The sequence below is a fragment of the Bos grunniens genome, chromosome 15, assembly GCF_055505025.1.
Source record: "Bos grunniens cultivar Pamir isolate PY7600 chromosome 15, Bosgru_T2T1.0, whole genome shotgun sequence".
NCBI classification, from domain to species: Eukaryota; Metazoa; Chordata; class Mammalia; order Artiodactyla; family Bovidae; genus Bos; species Bos grunniens.
The window spans coordinates 50,024,043-50,046,398 of NC_141179.1; the positions used below are offsets into that span (position 1 = coordinate 50,024,043).

The following is a 22,356-nucleotide window of genomic DNA, read 5'->3' on the forward strand; positions in this document are numbered from 1 at the left end:
GGAGTGAGTTGTCAAGCCCTCCTCCAGGGAATTTTCCTGACCCAGTGGTCAAACCTGCAACTCTTATGTCTCCTGCATTGGCAAGTTCTTTACCACTAGCACCACCTGGGCAGCCTAAATTTACCTAAATGGCATCTTACAAAAAGAAGAGTTAAATCATAAATACCGAAAAGTATACATTATGTGCTTCTTGTTGAACCCAGAGTTGAACTGAAAGAATTGTGTGAAGTGTGTGGATATGATAGTAAATACACTAAAAGACACATGTCTCAAGTGCAACATGGACACCCATGAATCCACTTTTTCTGCTAAATGGATATAGGTTAGGAAACATTCTTCATACTATTTTTTTTCCCAAAGTCAGTATGCAGCTTAATGGTGCTATTTTTTTAACCCAGATTATTTATCTAACTTAAGTGGCATTCCTCTATTTCATTAATAAAAACTTAATTTCCCTTAGACTTAAAATTCTAACAAAATATCCACAGTATCATTGTTTCTTTTCCTTTTGACATCATACTGAACTACCATAAAGTAAAATATGAAAAAATACAATTTGTTAAATTTCCCTCATTAAAAATATGCAACTTACCGTTAAGGAATGTCATCACAAACCACTAAGTAACAACTTGGTAAAGAACTGTTAGTGCTATAATCAGTACCTCTCTCAGAGTGTCCTCATGATATCATGCTGACCACTGGAGAAAATATAACTTTAGGACATTTTTCAGTTCATTATTGTATTCAGATAGAATTTTGCATAAAGGAAAATGATGTAAAAAAACAGAAATTTGTGATAAATTTAGATAAAGTAGCATTAAAAACATTAACGATATAAGAATAAAAGTTAGGATGTCAAATGAGATTCATTTAGTATAATCTAGAATTTGCAAGGTGCTGTCTTCCTAAAGTCATCTGAGAAAGACACAATTGGATAGTTTGGGGCAATTTCAGCACTGTAAAGCTTAGCCCTATAGGATTTGTGATATCACTTAAAGATACTGTCGGGTTTGGGAAATTAGAGTTGTAAAGCCTTTGCATCACACTCTACTGGTGTGCAACATCAATAGGACTCATGGTCAGAGAAGTTGGGAGTTTCAGTGGGTTCTACAGTATTGGAAAAATATAGATTAGTGAAATCCTTTCCTACTTTCAAAGCAATTTAATTCTAGCTGGATAAAAATGATGTGCACACAAACAAAGTTTATGATATTAACTCTGTAATTATAAAAACATAGCTCATGTGATAAAGTCAAGATCACTGGAATGGAATTTGACAAACCTATAGATCCAGAGGTTTTACCTGCCTCCTGTGAAACTGTATGCAGGCCAAGAAGCAACAGTTAGAACTGGATGTGGAACAATGGACTGGTTAAAAATCAGGAAAGGAGTACGTCAAGGCTATATGTTGTCACCTTGTTCATTTAACTTACATGCAGAGTACATCCTACAAAATGCTGGGCTAGATGAAGCACAAGCTGGAATCAAGATTGCCGGGAGAAATATCAATAACCTCAGATATGCAGAGGACACCACCCTTATGGCAGAAAGCGAGGAAGAACCATAGAGCCTCTTGATGAAAGTGAAAGAGGAGAGTGAAAAAGTTGGCTTAAAGCTCCACATTCAGAAAACGAAGATCATGGCATCTGGTCCCATCATTTCATGGGAAATAGATGGGGAAATAGTGGAAACAGTGTCAGACTTTATTTTGGGGGGCTCCAAAATCACTGCAGATGGTGATTGCAGCCATGAAATTAAAAGACGCTTACTCCTTGGAAGGAAAGTTATGACCAAACTAGATAGCATATTAAAAAGCAGAGACATTACTTTGCCAACAAAGGTCCATCTAGTCAAGGCTATGGTTTTTCCAATAGTCATATATGGATGTGAGAGTTGGACCATAAAGAAGGCTGAGTGCCAAAGTATTGATGCTTTTGAACTGTGATGTTGGAGAAGACTCTCGAGAGTCCCTTGGATTGCAAGGAGATCAAACCAGTCAATCCTAAAAGAAATCAATCCTGAATATTCCTTAGAAGGACTGATACTGAGGCTGATGCTCCAATACTTTGGCCACCTAATTTGGAGAGCCAACTCTTTAGAAAAGACCCTGATACTGGGAAAGATTGAGGGCAGAAGGAGAAGGAGACCGCAGAGGATGAAATGGTTGGATGGCATCACTGACTCAATGGACATGAGTTTGAGCAAGCTCTGGGAGCTGGTGATGGACAGGGTATCCTGACATGCTGCAGTCCATGGGGTTGCAAACAGTTGACATGACTGAGTGACTGAACATCAACAAAATAGATCCATAGAATCAAAAGTTCTATCTTGTGATGTAGCTTAGAATTTGCTAGTGACCTTTCGGGCTTATTTATACTGGGAATTCATTGTGCAAAGGCCATTGCAGAAAACAAAATATTAGAAAACACAATCACACACAAGCATGTTGACACATGTATCAGTTTTACTCACATTACATAAATTACATCTACATTCATTTTGATAAATTAAATCAACAGACATTGTAAACTTTCAGGTTCACTGATAGATATCTTTAAAAAAATCCCGAACTACAGATAATTATCCAACTTTTCTCCTTTTTGATATTTGTAACTTCCACCCCACAGTGAGAAACAGACTTCCCATTAATCTCAGTTTTCAGGTTCATCAAATCTAACATGGACTAAATATTTTTTAGGCTGCTGTAAAGATGCAATTAGATGCTGAGGGGAATTTCATTATTATGTTTATTCAATAAATTGTACTCTGCTTATACCAGTGTCAGAACTATATCAGGAGTAGAAGATAAGATGAACTAGACAAGCTTTCCCTGCCTCCTAGATCTTACTTTTAACTGTCCAATAGATATCTATACTGGGTGAATGAAAGTTGCTCAGTCGTGTCTGATTCTTTTTGAGCCCATGGACTATACAGTCCATAGAATTCTCCAGGCCAGAATACTGGAGTGGGTAGTTGTTCCCTTCTCCAGTGGATCTTTCCAACACAGGCATTGAGCCCAGGTCTCCCACATTGCAGGTGGATTCTTTCCCAGCTGAGCCACCAGAGAGTTGCCAGGGAATACTAGGGAGCTCTATTACCTTAAATAAATATTAATGTATATGGATTTTATGGCATGTGTTTTTCCACCAGACTATCCTTCAAAATTGCTTCTTTCAGTGAACATCAAACCAAATAAATAAAAGCAGTAATAGAGTCAGTCCAAGTCATTAAGAATTTATTGTGCCACATTATGACAAAAAGTGATAAAGTTAAATTATTAGACATACTGTATAATTCACCAAGGGCTTCACTGGTGGCTCAGATGACAAAGAATCTACCAGCAATACAGGAGACCCAGATTCAATCCTTGGGGTCAGGAAGATACCCTGGAGTGGGGAATGGCTACCCACTCCAGTATTCTTGCTGGGGAATCCTATGGACAGAGGAGCCTGGCAAGCTATAGTCTATGGGGTCGCAAAGAGTTGGACATGACTGATCAACTAAGCACTGTTGCTGCTGCTGCTAAGTCGCTTCAGTCATGTCTGACTCTGTGTGACCCCATAGACTAAGCACATACATACATAATTCCCTAAACTACAGATACATTTTAATATAATATGGTTTGAACTGCACAGATCACTGTGGATTACAAAACAACTCTGACCCCAGAAGGAAACCTCAGTTAAGGAATCTTGAGAAAGAAGATACCAAAAAAATGTCTGAGCCTAATGTTATAGAATGAAGACTATTTTATCAATTCAGAATCAGGGTCAGGGTCTCCAGGTAGAAAATATATCACACTTAATGAGAGTGAAACTAATAGAAATGGATACATCTCTTAAGTATAAAAGTGTCCTAAGAGCAAAAAAGTCCAATTGGAAAAATTCCGACTTTTGGCACTATGCATGTTATTGGTCATCTTTTGGAATTAAAGGACAATGAAGTGTTAATGGTGAAGACCACACATAATTTTGTAAGACAGACAACCATAACTCCATTAAAAACAAATTTTAGTCCAAAACTTGAACACATAAATATAATGAAAATGTTACTTTTAGCCCTGGTAGAGTCTGAAATTATACTTCACAAACTACATGGAATGTGAAGATTTCAGGATCATAACAAAGAACATGAAGTGAATATATGTTAATCAGAAGGTAGAATGTAGAATAAAGGAGAGGATCCAAATTCACATCTCTAAATATTCCAGGTTCTGGCCTTGGCCATCAGATGTCTGTTTCATTAGGCCATACTCATTACTCTTCCTTTATAGTTGATTTTATCAACTTACATCTGATCTTTACTATTTAAAATTTCTATAAGTTTCTATAAGAACCACTGTTCACCAATCCACAAAAACATTTACAGTAAAAGCAATTTTAAGTTAACAAAAGCTAATGCAAGTTCAAATGTATGAATCCAACTGCAGTAATTATTTTGAAAATTAGATTCATGGAAACATAAAAATAATAAAACCATGAGCATAATTTAAAAATATATATAGCTTCACTTGCAGAACTTATTTTCCTTTTCAGCTATAGTAATAAAACACATTATTTAAAACTTTATTTTACTTATTTGTAAGACCATAACATAAAACAAGGAAGTACATTGCTAATCATTCCACACTGACTTTAGTTACTACCAATTCAAATTTTTCCATTTGAGTTTAATATATAAGAACTCCACTATATATGCTCCTGTAGTAGGTTGTGTGATTTTTTCTCAGGAAATAAGAAAATATTACTACCATTTGATGCATATAGTAAAACCCTCATTCCCCACTTAATGGTTAATTCATGATCATTCAGTAAAGAACTTTAGGATGATGAAGTGTTTCAATAAATGATAGAGGAAAAGGACAAATTTATTTTCAGATATATTAGAATTATAATACATTATACTGAATTTCTTTTGCAGTCCCCAAAATGACACTTGATATATTTTAGCATAGGCTAAAATACTATCATTTAATTTTGCTTTTAGGAAACATCTGTCACCAAGAGTCAATTGAGCTTAAGTTTTGTACTTTATATCATGTGTAGATTCAGTTCAGTTCAGTTCAGTTCAGTCGCTCAGTCGTGTCTGACTCTTTGCGACCCCATGAATCGCAGCATGCCAGGCCTCCCTGTCCATCACCTACTCCCAGAGTTCACTCAGACTCACTTCCATCGAGTCAGTGATACCATCCAGCCATCTCATCCTCTGTCGTCCCCTTCTCCTCCTGCCCCCAATCCCTCCCAGCATCAGAGTCTTTTCCAATGAGTCAACTCTTTGCATGAGGTGGCCAAAGTACTGGAGTTTCAGCTTCAGCATCATTCCCTCCAAAGAAATCCCAAGGCTGATCTCCTTCAAAATGGACTGGTTGGATCTCCTTGCAGTCCAAGGGACTCTCAAGAGTCTTCTCCAACACCACAGTTCAAAAGCATCAATTCTTCGGTGCTCAGCCTTCTTCACGGTCGAACTCTCACATCCATACATGACCACAGGAAAAACCACAGCCTTGACTAGACGGACCTTTGTTTGCAAAGTAATATCTCTGCTTTTCAATATGCTATCTAGGTTGGTCATAACTTTCCTTCCAAGGAGTAAGTGTCTTTTAATTTCATGGCTGCGATCACCATCTGCAGTGATTTTGGAGTCCAAAAAAATAAAGTCTGACACTGTTTCCCCATCTATTTCCCATGAAGTCATGGGACCGGATGCCAAGATCTTCGTTTTCTGAATGTTGAGCTTTAAGCCAACTTTTTCATTCTCCTCTTTCACTCTCATCAAGAGGCTTTTTAGTTCCTCTTCACTTTCTGCCATAAGGATGGTGTCATCTGCATATCTGAACTTATTGATATTTCTCCTGGCAATCTTGATTCCAGCTTGTGTTTCTTCCAGTCCAGCGTTTCTCATGATGTACTCTGCATATAAGTTAAATAAGCAGGGTGATAATATACATCCTTGATGTACTCCTTTTCCTATTTGTAACCAGTCTGTTGTTCCATATCCAGTTCTAACTGTTGCTTCCTGACCTGCATATAGATTTCTCAGATTAGATATGACTAATTCTGTGTGTTTCAACAAACTTTGTATCCAAAACAAGCTAAGATGTTTAAATAGAAGTCAAAGCCTTATTGTCTTGAATGCAAAACCAGAACATTGCTCTTCAGCACACATTGAATCTGAGAAAGTACAAACTCTCAAGAACATTTTCTCAGTACTCGTTTCTGCTATTGTTTGAAATAAAATAAAAGAGAACTCAAGATGCATCCTTAGAGTGGAAAATCTTGGGTATTTGATCTCAAATCTGTTTGGTCTTCACATCATAAACAATAGGATTGAGCAAAGATGGGACAGGCAGATAGAGATTGGATAGAAGAATGTGAATGTAAGGTGGAATATGGAAACCAAACCTGTGTGCAAAAAACAAGAAGAAAATGAGGGGATAAAACTCAAGGAATACACAAATGTGGGCAATGCAAGTGTTAAAAACTTTGAGTCTAGCTTCTTTTTGAGTCAGATTGAAGACAGTTACAAATACTTAAATGTAAGAGAGTATGATGAAGATTATGTCAAATTAGAGTATAATGAAAACCACAAAGAGACCATAGATCTTGTTGATTCAAATATCTTCTGCTGCCAGCTTCACAATGGCCATGTGTTCACAGTATGAATGGGGAACCACAGTGGTCCAGTAGTGTTTGAGCCAGCATTTGATGAGGATGAGACAGGGAGCTGCAAAGAGGGCTGCTCAGAGTGTCTCTCCAACACCAATCTGAGTGAGGAGTTTCTGGGTAAAAATGATTGCATGTCTCAGAGGATCACAGATAGCCATGTAACAATCCAAGGCCATGGCCAGCAGAATACCTGACTCAATACACTGGAAGGTATGGATGAGCCACATCTGAAAGATAGGCATCAAATATATTTCTGGTGAATGGAACCAGAATATTCCTAACATTTTTGGCAGGGTGCAGGTATTGAGAGTAATGTCTGTCACTCAAAGCATTGCCAGGAAAACATATATGGGTTCATGGAGGCTGGGCTCAGATTTGACAATGACCAGTAGCAGGAAATTCCCAAACGGAGCAGTGATGTTCATGGCATAGAAAGAAATGCTGATCCAGAACTGCATAGACTCCAGGCCAGGGATCCCAATCAGTGTCAGCACCGAGGGCATGAAGACTGTACCACTGAGCTGGAGCCTGTTTGTTTTGAACTCTCTGGTTTAGAGAGTCTGATTCAAGATGGTGGTTTTCGCTGAGTATCTTTATTGTTTTATGTTTTTACTTATGTTCATACCATCAGTAGTTAAATGTGGTTTCAAATGGCATTTTGACACACATACTCATTTTTTTAAATATTGCAGTTAAATTTGGTTGTGAATGCATATAGAGTTTCCTTGAATAATTTATTTTGAATTTTCCTTCTGTTCTCTATTTCCCTGTCTCTTTTTTTGTTATGTATACAGAGATATAAACACATACACACTTGGAAACTTACAAATATTCACTATAGAGAGAGGGAGTACTACTTCCAGTCAATGTGAATTCCTATGGTTTTTGCAAAATTAGTTTAAAACTATCTAATTGAATGTAGTTAAGTCTTCTGAGTTATTGAACTGTGGTGTTGGAGAAGACTCTTGAGAGTCCCTTGGACTGCAAGGAGATCGAACCAGTCCATTCTGAAGGAGATCAGCCCTGGGATTTCTTTGGAAGGAATGGTACTAAAGCTGAAACTCCAGTACTCTGGCCACCTCATGTGAAGAGTTGACTCATTGGAAAAGACTCTGATGCTGGGAGGGAATGGGGGCAGGAGGAGAAGGGGACGACAGAGGCTGAGGTGGCTGAATGGCATCACCGACTCGATGGGTGTGAGTCTGAGTGAACTCCGGAAGTTGGTGATGGACAGGGAGGCCTGGTGTGCTGCAGTTCATGGAGTCGCAAAGAGCTGGACATGGCCATATAGGCATTTAAAAAAAAAAATGAGGTATAATTGATTTAAAATGTGCTAGTTTCAGGTATATAGCAAAGTGATTCAGTTATACATATGTATACGTCTATTTTGCCAGGTTATTTTCCTTTATAGGTTATTACAATATATTGAATATAGTAATCTGGACAGTATAATAGATTCTCATTGGCTATCTATTTTACATAGAGTAGTGTGTATCTGTTAATCCCAAACTTCTCATCTATCCCTCTCTCTGGCCCTTTCTCCTTTGTTTCATATGATTCTGGGTCTGTTTCTCTTTTGTGTATAAGTTCATTTGTATCAATTTTTCAGATTCCACATGTAAGTCATTTCATATGATAATTGTCTTTCTCTGTCTGGCTTACTTCACTCAGTATGACAATTTCTAGGTCCATCCATGTTGCTGCAAATGGCATTATTTCATTCTTCTATATGGCTGAACAATATTTCATCTTACGTTTTACATAAGGAAAGATTGTTGACTTTGGGAGGATACTTATTGGTTTGTGAAGTAAGATTTCCACATAGATGCATTGAAATTATTATTATTTTCATTGCAAAGTCAGTCACAACAAGAAGTAGGGAGCTCTGAAACTATCACAATCCTTTCTATGGGATAGTCCAGATAAACATACAATTCATTTGTACTCATATGTCTGTCTTCTTGCTTGCTTCAAGTGCGCTAACCTAGTCTGTGTGTTCAGAGCCAATTCAGGAAAAATCTTGTGTAAACATACTTCTCATTTCTCATGACAATTATATATGACCACTTTGAGCTTACTTCCCTCATCTGTAAAGGATTTGGTCTTCTTTGTAATTAAAAAGGCAGACATAAAAATTAGCCTGCCTGGCATAACTTTGCACAACTATATGAGCTAATCATGAATGTTTCACATACACAGAGACAGAATCAGAGTAAGAGTCTTTCACGAACAAGTGTGATGGAAGCCTTCAGGCAAGGCTCTTCATCTTCACTTTAGAAGGCAGGAGTGGATGAAGTAAACAACTTTGAAATTAAGTTTAATTGCAGGGAAAAAAAAAAAAACAACCTCTAAGCTAGAATTATTCTTTTCATAGTACGAGATTTCTGGAGACAATGTACTAAATTAAAAGAATGTTAATCTGTCAAAACTGATGTATGACAGTTCTCTTTTTGTATGACACTAAACACAGTGTTTAACTTATATGCAGAGTACATCATGGAAAATGCTGGGCTGGAAGAAGCACAAGCTGGAATCAAGATTGCTGGAAGAAATATCAATAACCTCAGATATGCAGATGACACAACCCTTATGGCAGAAAGTGAAGAGGAACTAAAAAGCCTCTTGATGAAAGTGAAAGAGGAGAGTGAAAAAGTTGGCTTAGAGTGCGACATACAGAAAACTAAGATCATGGCATCTGGTCCCATCACTTCATGGGAAATAGATGGGGAAACAGTGGAAACAGTGTCAAACTTTATTTTTTTGGGCTCCAAAATCACTGCAGATGGTGATTGCAGCCATGAAATTAAAAGATTCTTACTCCTTGGAAGGAAAGTTATGACCAACCTAGATAGCATATTGAAAAGCAGAGATTACTTTGTCAACAAAGGTCCATCTAGTCAAGGCTATAGTTCTTCCAGTAATCATGTATGGATGTGAGAGTTGGACTGTGAAGAAAGCTGAGTGCCAAAGACTTGCTTCTTTTGAACTGTGGTGTTGGAGAAGACTCTTGAGAATCCCTTGGACTACAAGGAGATCCAACCGGTCCATTCTAAAGGAGATCAGTCCTGGGTGTTCATTGGAAGGAATGATGCTAAGGCTGAAACTCCAGTACTTTGGCCACCTCATGCAAAGAGTTGACTCATTGGAAAAGACCCTGATGCTGGGAGGGATTGAGGGCAGGAGGAGAAGGGGGCGACAGAGGATGAGATGGCTGGATGGCATCACCGACTTGATGGACATGAGTTTGAGTGAACTCCGGGAGTTGGTGATGGACAGGGAGGCCTGGCGTGCTGCAGTTCATGGGGTCGCAAAGAGTCAGACACACCTGAGCAACTGAACTGAACTGCAACACAGTATTTAAGTCTATAACTATATTTCCTTTCAATAAAGTATGAATAGAAAGCACTTCAACATAATAAAAAAGACATTTGTGACAAACCCACAGGTAACACACTCCATAGTGAGAAACTGAAAGTCATTCGTGTAAGAACAAGAACAAGATAAGGATATCCACTCTTGGCACTCCTAGTAAACAAAATATTGGAAGTCCTAGCCAGAGCAGTTAGGCGAGAAGAAGAAATAAATTTCATTCATATTGGAAAGAAGTGGAACAGTCACTATTTGTGGGTGACATGATTTTATACATAAATTATTGTATCAACTTCACCATGATGTATGAATATAGTAACATTAAAGAATACAAATTGGATGTTTAAAAATTTGTTGCATTTCTGTATGCTAACAGTGCCTTAGCAGAAATAGAAATTAAAACAACAACCCTATTAGCAGTCTCAACAAAAATAATAAAATGAGTTTGGGAATACATGTAACCAAGGAGGTAAAAGACCTGTACAGACAGTTTTGAAAGAAATTGATGAATACACAAATAAATGGAAAGGCATTCTGTGTTCATGGCTTGGGAGAATTAACACTGTCAAACGTCCTTATCACCTAAAGCCATCTACATATTCAGTATTATTCCTATCAAACTCCAAGGAATATTTTTCACAGAAATAAAACAACAAAAAAAATCTAAAGTTTATATGGAATAAGAAAAAAACCATTATCCATAATATCCAGCTATCTCATTTCTGGGTATTTACTGGGAAACAAAATTAACAAGAAAACCATTTGAAAAAGTATACGTATACTCAGAGCTAATTTAGGGAAAATCTTGGGTAAACATATTTCTCATTACTCATGATCGTTATGCATGACCACTTTGAGCTTACTTCCCCTATCTGTAAAGTGAAGGATTTGGTCTTCTTTGTCATCAAAAACCTTAACCTGCACTGGCATAACTGTCTACAAATATATGAGCTAATCGTGAATGCTTCACACACAGAGACAGAGCCAGAGTAAGAGCCTTCCATGAACAAGTGTGATGGAAGTCATATGTGTGTGTGTATATATATATATATATATATATGTGTGTGTGTGTGTGTGTGTCATATGTGTATATATATATAAGTATATATATATACATATATATGTATATATATGTCATATGTGTATATATATAAATATATATAAACATAAGGATTCTATATATATATATAGAATATGTATAATCTCCTCTTATAGAATTAGTTGTTTCTTCTTCAGATATAGTTATAGAACTTGCTTTTACCTAAAAAATATTGCTAATATATCATATCATAGGTCAAAACAAGTATATTAAATGTGCAGTTTTTTATATTTACTTAATGCTTCCATTAACTTCAGTTATAACTCTATTACACATTTTAGTATGATTTTAATATTTTAATAATATAAATATGCTTACATTGCTTAATATTATAAATATAAAATATAAATATGTTTCAATGTATAAGGTATAAGTAGACTTAATGTTCAACACATAATTGCAGAACAAAGAACCTTAGGGCCTTAAATACAATAATAATGATGATAATAAGTATATTTATAAACAACAGCATAGATTTTGTTCCATACACAATATATTATAATTCATTACACTGATATTTTTACACAGTAGCATTGATGCCACTTCATATTTTTAAACAGAAGAAGCAAAAAAGTATTAATATTTAGTTGCACTTTTAAAAGAAGTCCTTCAAATTTATTTAATTAAAAACAAAGTCTTCATAATTTCTTCTTCTGTGTTATCTACTGGCTAAATGTATGCTCCAAGTAATTCTGTATCCATACAAGTGAAATTATTGGAATAGGAATCAGAGCTTCAGTGTTGCAAATGTAAAATCTAGAGCTCTCTATTTCAGGAAACCAATGAACAAAAGAAAGCAAACAATCACACTAAAAATTAGTGTTTCTCAGACTGAATTTGTATTATTTGAAATAAGATAGATGAGAGGTCAAGATGTATCCTTCAAGTGAAAAATCTTGGACACTCGATCTCGAATCTGTTTGGTCTTTACACCATAAACAATAGGATTGAGAAAAGGTGGGACGAGCAGGTAAAGATTGGACAGAAGAATGTGAATGTAAGATGGAATATGGAACCCAAATCTGTGTGTAAAGGAGGAGAAGAAACCCAGGAGATAAAACACAAGGAAGACGCAAATGTGGGCAATGCAAGTGTTAAAAGCTTTGAGTCTAGCTTCCTTTTGAGGCAGTTTGAAAACAGTTATAAATATTCGAATGTAAGAGAGTGTGATGAAGATTATGTCAAATCCAAGTATAATGAAAGCCACAAAAAGACCATAAATCTTGTTGATTCGAGTATCTTCTGCTGCCAGCTTCACAATGGCCATGTGCTCACAGAATGAATGGGAGACCACAGTGGTCCGATAGTGTTTCAGCCGGCATTTGATGAGGATGAGACACAGAGCTATAAGGACACCTGCTCTGAGTGTCACTCCAACCCCAATCTGAGTGAGGAGTTTGTGGGTAAAAATAGCTGCATGTCTCAGAGGGTCACAGATTGCCACATAGCGGTCCAAGGCCATGGCCAGCAGAACACCTGACTCAGTACACTGGAAGGTATGGATGAGCCACATCTGAAAGAGACAGGCATCAAAATATATTTCTGCTGAATGGAACCAGAATATCCCTAACAGTTTTGGTAGGATACAGGTACTGAGAGCAATGTCTGTCACTCCTAGCATTGCCAGGAAGAGATACATGGGTTCATGGAGGCCGCGCTCAGATTTGATGATGACCAAGATTAGGAAATTTCCAAATAGAGCAATGATGTACATGGCACAGAAGGGAATGCCAATCCAGAACTGCACAGACTCCAGGCCAGGGATCCCAATCAGTGTCAGCACTGAGGGCATGAAGACTGTACCATTGAGCTGGAGCATGTTGGCTTGGAACTGCCGGGTTTAGAGAGTCTGATTCAAGATGGCAGTTTGTATTGACTGTCTTTCTTATTTTCTGTTTTTACCTAAATTCATATTGTCAGTGGTTAAATGTGGTTTAAAATGGCATTTTGAAAGACATATTCATTTTTTTTAATGTAACAATTAAATTTGTCCAGGAATACAGATACAGTCTCCCTGGTTGATGTATCTCAAATTTCTGCTTCTGTTTTCTATTTCTCTCTCTCATTTTCTGTTACATATAGAGAAACATATACACTCTCAGAGGCATACAAACACTCACCATAGAGAGAAGAAGCACTCCTTCTAGTCAATGTGAATTCTTCTGGTTTTTGCATAATTAGTTAAACACTATCTCATTGAATGCAGTTTGTTCTGCTAAGCTAACAAGTTCTGAGAACATAAATTCTGTGTAACATAACTGGTTTTTTTTGTTTGTTTGTTTTTCAATCAAAGAACTTATAATTCATTTGGACACTCTAGTAGAAGTAAAATAATAGTAATGATAATAACAGACTTTTAGAAGTTGCTCTAGATCTTGGGAAAATAAGTTATAAAGTGGCATAGTCAAAGAAGACATAGGCAATGATCTAAATGTGGCAATTATATAAGACAATTAGTATGCTAAGTACACATATGTTACATATAAGGTTGTAACAAGTATTTAGAATCTGTCTTTATCCCCAAGTTGGAACCTAGGTAAATTTTTTAAGAAATATGGAAAAAAATAGGTATTTTAGAGACAATAACATAAAATGTAACATGACAATAAAGAAATAAGGCAAACTTATATTGGGATAAAATGTGATACATGAATCACATGCAAGTTTATTTCTGCAAATTTAAACTGGGAAAATTTTTACCTGATTCAATGATATCCAAAGATGGAAAGCTGCTATGATTATTTCTCAAGTTATCAAAATCTGAACAATTAATATTACCTGTATTTCAAATATATACCAAAATTTATTTTATCAATATTATTCTAGGAAAATAAATCAGAAAGTATCAAAACCATGAACATAAAACTTAAAATATACTATATATTGAATAAGTAACTATATTTGTTCAGTGGAATTCAGTTTATCATGTGATTCCCAATGAGAAATAACCAGTTTTAATATATTTATTACAAACCACCTTTGGACACTATCATAGAGCTCTGTTTTCTGTCTGCTCCATTCATTCTATTATGGAAGTGATTTGCTGTTGTTCTAATCATTAAGTCGTAAGTCATATCTGACTCTTTTGCAACCTTTTGGAGTGTAGCGCACCAGGTGCCTCTGTACACGAGATTTCCCAAGCAAGAATACTGGAGTGGGTTGCCATTATCTTCTCTAGAGGATCCTCCCATCCCAGGAATCAAACCTGCATCTCCTACATTGGCAGGTGGATTCTTTACACTGAGCCACCAGGGAAGTCCATGAAAATATTAGTGTATGTTATGAAAGATATTTGCTGGCAATTTCCATATGTAAGCATTATTTAAATTCCTTGGAGGTTTATTTTTTTTCTCACAGATTGAAAATAGGCACATCATTCATATCACTGTTTCTCCAAATATTTCCTAGAACCCTGAAAATCAACCCAGTATGACATTTACCTTCTACTCATACTGGTTGATCACAGATTCTCTTCTTCCAGTAGGATTGTGCAGAAGTATCTGCAGCATCATAGAAATCCACTTGTAAATGAGCCCAAAATGCAGTCTATTATTACAGTATTCCCTTAGTCCCTTAGACCTGCAATTCAAATGCTTATTTGCTTGCTTTTCTAAATCATTACCTAACTTTGTTGAGGAAGGAATACAAGAATCTCTCTGGCCATTTCTCTGTCCCTCATTAAGCTTTCATTTTCAATTGCCTATACACTCACAAAAGTTTAATACAAGGCCCATATTGTCTTAGTTTACCATTTCTGCTTTTACTACCTTTTCCTGATTCACATTCTTCTCAAACTTTATATTCATGGTGTAACATATTAGCTACGCCTTTTACCCTGACACAATCTCCCTGCTTCTGGGGTTTGCATGGGGTTTGCAGAGAGCTGGAAACAACTGAAGTGACTGAGCTCAGTACAGCTCATTATCATTCCTTTACCTTTTCTCTGGTAAATTGCATATATATAAATAAACCTATCGGAGAAGGCAATGGCACCCCACTCCAGTACTCTTGCCTGGAAAATCCCATGGATGGAGGAGCCTGGTAGGCTGCAGTCCATGGGGCCGCTAGGAGTCGGACATGACTGAGCGACTTCACTTTCACTTTTCACTTTCATGCATTGGAGAAGGAAATGGCAACCCACTCCAGTGTTCTTGCCTGGAGAATCCCAGGGATGGGGGAGCCTGGTGGGCTGCCTTCTATGGGGTCACACAGAGTCGGACATGACTGAAGTGACTTAGCATAGCATAGCAATATATATATATATATATATATATATATAGGTTTATCAGTTTTCCCTCAAAACATGTATTTTAATCATGCATTAATTTAGCAGTTATTTCCCTTATGATAAAATATATTTCAGGTTTATACACATTTGTTTTAATAGGTGCTGTGATCTCATTGTGAAATACACTATAATCCTAAATGAATCCCCATGACTTGCTATATATTTTTAAATCAATTTAAGTGATTTTTAAACCATTGTCATGAGACTTTGTCTCCATTATTCTTGAAAGTTCATATGTTTGAAGAAAATTCAAAATTATACTCTGTCCAAATACAATGAACTTTTTAAAGGACTCTTCTATGTTGATTATTTGTTCAGTGCTTAAAACTATTTTATCTTTAAAATAAAAATTTTGTTTCTATAAACACAGTCTATCTTTCATTTTTCCTTCAGTCTCAAGACACTCTTCTCCTTTGTTGCTTTTTCTGACTCCCTTTATTTTGTTGATGCCCTGAATTCCATTGAAACCCATATTCTTCCCCATGGTTCTTTTTCTTCTCATTATATATGGCTTTCTACCCAGACATTCTGTCCAACCTCAGAATTTCACTTACAACTGACTACGACTAAATAAATAATCATACTTCAATAAATCTAACCTGAACACAGGATACATATGCTTAACCACCTCGTAAGCAGCTCCACAGGCTTCCATGGTGGCTCAGAACATAAAGAATCTGCCTGCAATGCAGGAAAGCCAAGTTGATCCCTGGGTCGGGAAGATCCCCTGAAGAAGGAAATGGTTACCCACTCTGGTATTCTTGCCTGGAGAATTCCATGGCGACAAGAGCCTTGCCAGCCACAGTCCATGGGGGTTGCAAAGAGTTGGACGCTACTGAGAGACTAAATGTTCATGCAAGGAGTTTCAAGTTGGTGAAGTCTATTTCAGGGATCAGGGAGAAGATAAATTGGATTTGGTCTTTAAATTCAATTATCTTTATTTGATCCAGCTTTGCCTGTCCTGTAGTCAATATACTTCAATAGGATTTACACAAAGGTCTTTTATTATACATAATTACATACAGGAGGAAAACCCCCCTCAGTTCCTCTAGAAGAAAACTGGAAAACTATTCATTCCATCAGACATTTAGTGACTAAATGCTTAGCAATAAGAGAAACAATTTTCATATATATATTAATAGTAAGCTTATTTTAATAATCATCCTAACAAATTTGTCAACTATAATGAAATACATGCTAGAATTCTGCAAACTAATTTAGAATTCTATTTGTACTTACTAGGCTTTCCTCCGCTTGTTATATTTCCTTTAGATTTCCTCCTACCATTTCTTTGTCTTTCCCATCAGACAAATACCATTGATTATTAAACGTTCATCCCAAGCATTACCTCCTCTAGGAAGAGTCTCATGATATTCTATTTAAAATTCAAAAGTATTTGTTTCTGGCCTTATTGAAAAATCTAGGAGAAATGCAATAGTATTTTATTTTCCTCAAATATGTTTAATATCAAAAATGTGCCAAACAATACATTTGCAAATTCATTTGCCCTGTTTTCAGATGTATATCTGTAAGGAGAATGGGATGAATTAGGAAAGGTAAATAACTAGTCAAATAAAAATATTAGGAATCTAATTACCTTAGTATATAAGTTTCCTCTGTTTTTATTTCAGTATTATTTTTAATACATAAGGTAGGACATATACTTGCTTTAGTTGAAGATATAAAGAAATTCATCAGGGGTAAGAAGGGGAAAGAAATGTGAAAAGTGCTAACCTGACCAAGAGGAACTCAGTACTATTTATTATTCTCCTCATGTCTTAGGTGAAATCCTGACAACTAAAGTATTTATTATTCTCTTCTTGTGATTTCATCAGAAAATCTCTTTATACATATTTATAGAGTCCAATTTCCCACAGTCTCCTTAGATCCTTTCTCTGTGTAGATCTCAGAGGCACCTAGAAGAACACATACTCACAAGCTCAATTCTTCAGCCTTCTTATATGTATGTACTGGGATGGTAATATAATTGCACACGCAGTTATAAAGAAACTGTTTCCAGTGAGACAAACAAAGGACACATATTATATCAGCAGTTCAACAAGGGCATGATGTAATTCTCCTGAGGAATGGGGTTAATAACAAATCATAAACAATAGAGTAATTTTTCCAGCTTTCAATGGCTTCTAAATGCATGAATATTGGACAAAGTAGTAAGTGTCAATTCTAGGACTCTATTTCAAGTATATTCTGAGACTCATAATTTCATCTCACAAGGCTGAAAGAAGTGAAAATAGTGATAAGAGCTGACCCTAATACTTTTGAAATCTTTAGGAGATTCCATGGATTTTTTTTTAATGCATATAAATTTCTTATTTCTAGAAACTACCTTGGTGGTAGTCAATTTTGACCAGTCAATATTAGGTAACTCCCACTATACAGGATCAGCTACCCAACATGTCAAATAAATGGGGACTTACAGGCATTTTTTAAAAATTAAACTTTCAGTTCAGTTCATTTCAGTTCAGTCACTCAGTTGTGTCCGACTCTTTGTGACCTCATGAAGCGCGGCACGCCAGACCTCCCTGTCCACCACCAACTCACGGAGTTTACCCAAACTCATGTTCATCGAGTCAGTGATGCCATCCAGACATCTCATCCTCTGTCATCCTCTTTTCATCCTGCCCCCAATCCCTCCCAGCATCAGGGTCTTTTCCAATGAGTCAACACTTCGCATGAGGTGGACAAAGTACTGGAGTTTAAGCCTCAGCATCAGTCCTTCCAGTGAACACCCAGGACTGATCTCCTTTAGGATGGACTGGTTGGTTCTCCTCGCAGTCCAAGGGACTCTCAAGAGTCTTTTCCAGCACCACAGTTCAAAAGAATCAATTCTTCAGTGCTCAGCTTTCTTCACAGTCCAACTCTCACATCCATACATGACCACTGGAAAAACCATAGCCTTGAATAGATGGACCTTTGTTGGCAACATAATATCTCTGCTTTTTAATATGCTATCTAGGTTGGTCATAACTTTCCTTCCAAGGAGTTAGTCAACTTAGCATAGTTCAAAGTCTTAGCACGTGTTTGCTTGAGTCCTTCAAGAATACATCCGGCAAAGTCTCTCTAATCCCACCTTCCTTTAGCCATGTTATCATCTCAGTCTGGTACTGTTAGGGGATCTGCTTGGCTTCCAGTAGGAAGGCGGGCTATTTCATGTTCCCTCTTTACCCTTGTCTCACGTTCAAGCCATTCATCTCCAAAAGTAGTAGCTTCCTCCAAAATTCAAGCTTTTTGAGTCAGGGGTCAGTGTTTGTCCCAAGACATACATGACATCTCTCCAAGTAAGCTCATAAAGTACAGTTAGTCCCATAAAGGTTTCTATGTACTTTTGGATCCTCTAAATAGTCTCAACTGCAATTGGTACTGTTAGGTAGTTAGAATAGGAAAAAGGAGTCCAAAATGTCAATGGCTAAAAGACAAAGAAAGGAAAAAACCCACGAAAACTGAACAAAAGAAAACCCATGGACCAGAGTGAGAACTTCAGGTGAAATAAACTCCTCTCCTTTTTGGCCAGCCCAATTCGCATAGGGCAGGCTCAAGGCACGGAGGAGACAAATACACAAAAGGAGGTAGCCAAGATGGACTGAGGCCTATCCTCTGGGGTTGGCCCACCCTCACAGCTCGAGGGTATACTATCCTTTGCTCAATAAAACTGAGTTGTAACCAAGCTGTAACACTCGTCTGCCATTTTGAATCTTTGTTGTGGTGAGACGGAACTGAAGAAATTACACACTCATCCAACAGTACTGTTTTAATTTTTACCAAGCCTGAGGCAGCCCCTCCTGGAAGAGTGCCCTGATTCTCAGCCTGTTCAGTTGGAAACCCCAGACACAGGAGCAAAGTAAGAAGTAAGAGGATAGGAAAGAGCTGAAGGTTTCACACCCAAGTCTGGTATGTCTCACAGACAGATAAAGAACAACACATATGGCACTTCTATCCATTTGTCTTGTTTTCTACAGAACTGATCTAATTATAAAACAGTACTGTAATTGAGAAATCCTTCAAACTGCCAGCATTCCCCATCTTCCAAAGGATATTGCAGACATTCAGTATCACAGAAGATCAGGTGTGTCTTTCTTAAATTCTGGGGATCAAACTTGTCCCAGATTTTTTAAAAATACATTTTAAAAGAGTGGTTCTGGAACTGCTTGTGCCCATCTGTAAGAGAAAGAAGTGGCATCCACAGCCACAACTTCTTTCCACCAGAGGCGTCCCTCCCTGCTCTAGTTGGGGGTGTAGACAGATTTTCCACCAAAGCTTTCCTTCCCTGGTCAGACTTAATCTGTCCCTTACTGATGCAGACACCTTACTCGTCCCTCCCAGTTCTACCAGGGAGGTGGGGTGGAGATGCACCAGGGGTAGATCTGATGTCATCCCAAAGTGATTTATTTCCTTACCACCAAGGCCTTTGATTTCATTTGTCCTTTTCCTTTGATGCCACCCAGGGTGTAACAGTAGTTTCCTGGAATATTTCCCACGCTGGGCCTACCAGGGGAAGCATCCATCTCATGTGTGCCTATGCACATTCCTGAGTATAGTCCTGAATGGAGTAAAAGCAATGAGTCATAAAGAGGCAAACAACAACCAAGATGTCCCTCCTGAGCTCCACCACGCTAGTGTATGTGACAGCAAAAGAGGTGGTGGAGGGTCAGTCAGTGAGGAAAAGGTGATTTTTGTCCCTGAACTATTAGGGCCAATCCTTATAGTTTATTTCTACAGATTCCACAAAACGAATGTCTAAGGAGTTGAGACAAAAGCCACCAGAGAGCCTCCTCTGGTCCACTAAGAGCTAACAATACCAGCAGAAGAAGCGCATTGCACTTTCAATCTGGCCAAATCCTGCAATTCCCTATCTGTGTCCTCAGAAACCTCATGGTCATCAGCAGTGTTTTTATCCCTATAGATTTGAGGCACAGCCATGACAAAGACTGACTTTCAGGTTGCTGGCCCCTGAGGTAGGCAGCCAGGAGAGTGACTTCTAGCCTGAGAGATGTTCCTAGAGCTAGAGTTCCGCCTCGCTTCCAAACATGCTCATGTAACTTTCAGCTCCTAGCAAGGCTAGGTGCTTCCATACATGGGGTCTAAGTAAAAGTACATATAACAGCATGGATCACAAGTCCCTTGAAAGTCTATGATCCGACAGATTAGGTTAGTAGTTCTAATTCCCCACTCAATTACAAAATGGTTAAAAAGACCAGGAAAAGATGACTGAGAAAGGAAAGTTTGGTCCACATGCTTTGCCCATTTCTGGCCACTCCCCTCACAGGGACGTTGGGTATCTCTTGGTATTGGCAGGTTGGTATAAACCCCTGACAAGGCTCTCCTTTCTGGGGCTGTCTTCAGTCATTATGAGGCTCCGTGAAACCACAAAGCAGGGCTCATCACTTGCTTCATGCAGGGCATGTCATTCATTCACATAAGCACACTGGAGAGTTAGTAAAGTAAAGCAGAAGGCATGTATACTGAGAAAGCAGAGAGACTAGAGCTCTGAGTGTTCTTACCTTGTCCTGAAGATCCCAGATGAGCCCCCAAGATGATAGCTTATGGTGAACGATGTCGGAATTGTGATCTCCAAAGAAGATTTAACTTCAGGACCAGGGACCAGGCTTGATCACTCAAGAGCTTTTGTGTAGCAGAGTTTTATTAAAACATGAAAAGGGACAGAAAATGCTTCTGACATAGACATAAAAAGGGGGCTGGAGAGTGCCCCCCTTGCTAGTCTTAGCAAGGGAGCTATATACTTCTTTAATTGGTTATTATAATAAATCAAAAGAATGTCTCAAGGTTGTAAAGATTTTTACTAGACACGCTCCCACAAGTTACATTTTAAGGTGACAGGGTTAGAAGTAACACTAGAAAGATCTTGCCAGACCCACTTCCATAATATACATTTTAAAATAAGAAGAATATTCAGAAGGTTTTCAGGAAGGAGAAACTGTCCTCAAGCAGGATACATTGTTGCTATAGAATCCTTAGTACAGAGTTTAAATTGAGTTGTTTTGTTGTGTAATCACCAGCTTCAGACTTAAAGAAAAAAAGTTTTATGTGACTAAGACTAAGGAATGTAGAAGGAAAAAAAAAAAAAAGACCTTTGTCCTTTCCTCCTCCTTGAGAATTCTAGACCGCTATCTCCTCTTCAAGAGCCCCAGGCCCCTTTCTCTTCCTCAGGGACCATGGGCTTCTTATTAAACTGACTCTCAAAACCTTCATAAATGAGTTTAGACTTTATCTTAAGAGACACAAAAGGCTATTGAACAACTTGATTTAATATATTGTTTCTTACTGGAAAGTCACATTTTTTTCCAAGACACATTGCACAGTATATATCGATTCACCTGAAATTTCAGTAAAATTCTTAGTAATTTTGGAAGAAGAAACACACCTTAGAAATAACTAAAAAGTTTGAATACCAACTTCAAGTTCTATTTCAACCTAGGCTTCAATTTCATCTTCTTCCAATGGGAATTCTAACAAGCCCCCGATCTATAAAAGCTGGTGCTTACTGAATGATTTTTCTGGATAAAAACTTCAGGGCTATATCATTTCATTTAGTTATTTATTATCTCCAGCACACAAATGTGGAAAGAAATACAGAGAGAAAATAAAGTGATCCAGGTTACTTGTTTGGAAATTTTAGAATGTTCATTTGAATCCTGGTTCTTAGATATTACGTGTTGAAACCCCATATGATAACTTTCATGTGTCTGCATGGGAAGGGCTTTTTGAACAAAAATTAATTGCAAACTGTGTTGAAGGGCAAAACATACAAATGAAAGGATGACGGATAAGTCATGGTCAGGAGCTAAGGGAGGGAAATGTGGCTTATTAGACAATCAGGACTGTGAACTATATTTATCAATAGGTAGAATTAAGAATTAGCTTCTCTATCCTGGTGAGGCAGCAGGATTGGGGCAGAG

At 37.5% G+C, this 22,356-nt stretch overlaps 1 protein-coding gene and 1 pseudogene across 1 annotated transcript; both read right to left on the reverse strand.

Moving 5' to 3' along the window:
- Positions 1-6,289: 6,289 nt before the first annotated feature.
- Positions 6,290-10,964, reverse strand: LOC147358076 (olfactory receptor 52A5-like; annotated as a pseudogene).
- LOC147358077 (olfactory receptor 52A5-like) lies at positions 9,006-13,650 on the reverse strand. Its single transcript, XM_086342039.1, has one exon. The coding sequence runs from the start codon at positions 12,950-12,952 to the stop codon at positions 12,002-12,004; it is 951 nt and encodes a 316-aa protein (XP_086198165.1). The 5' UTR covers positions 12,953-13,650; the 3' UTR covers positions 9,006-12,001.
- Between the last annotated feature and the right edge of the window lie 8,706 nt (positions 13,651-22,356).

What these genes read in the sequence shown, in the direction of transcription:
- LOC147358077 (XM_086342039.1), bottom strand. Translation starts at nt 12,952, where the DNA reads ATGCTCCAGCTCAATGGTACAGTCTTCATGCCCTCAGTGCTGACACTG.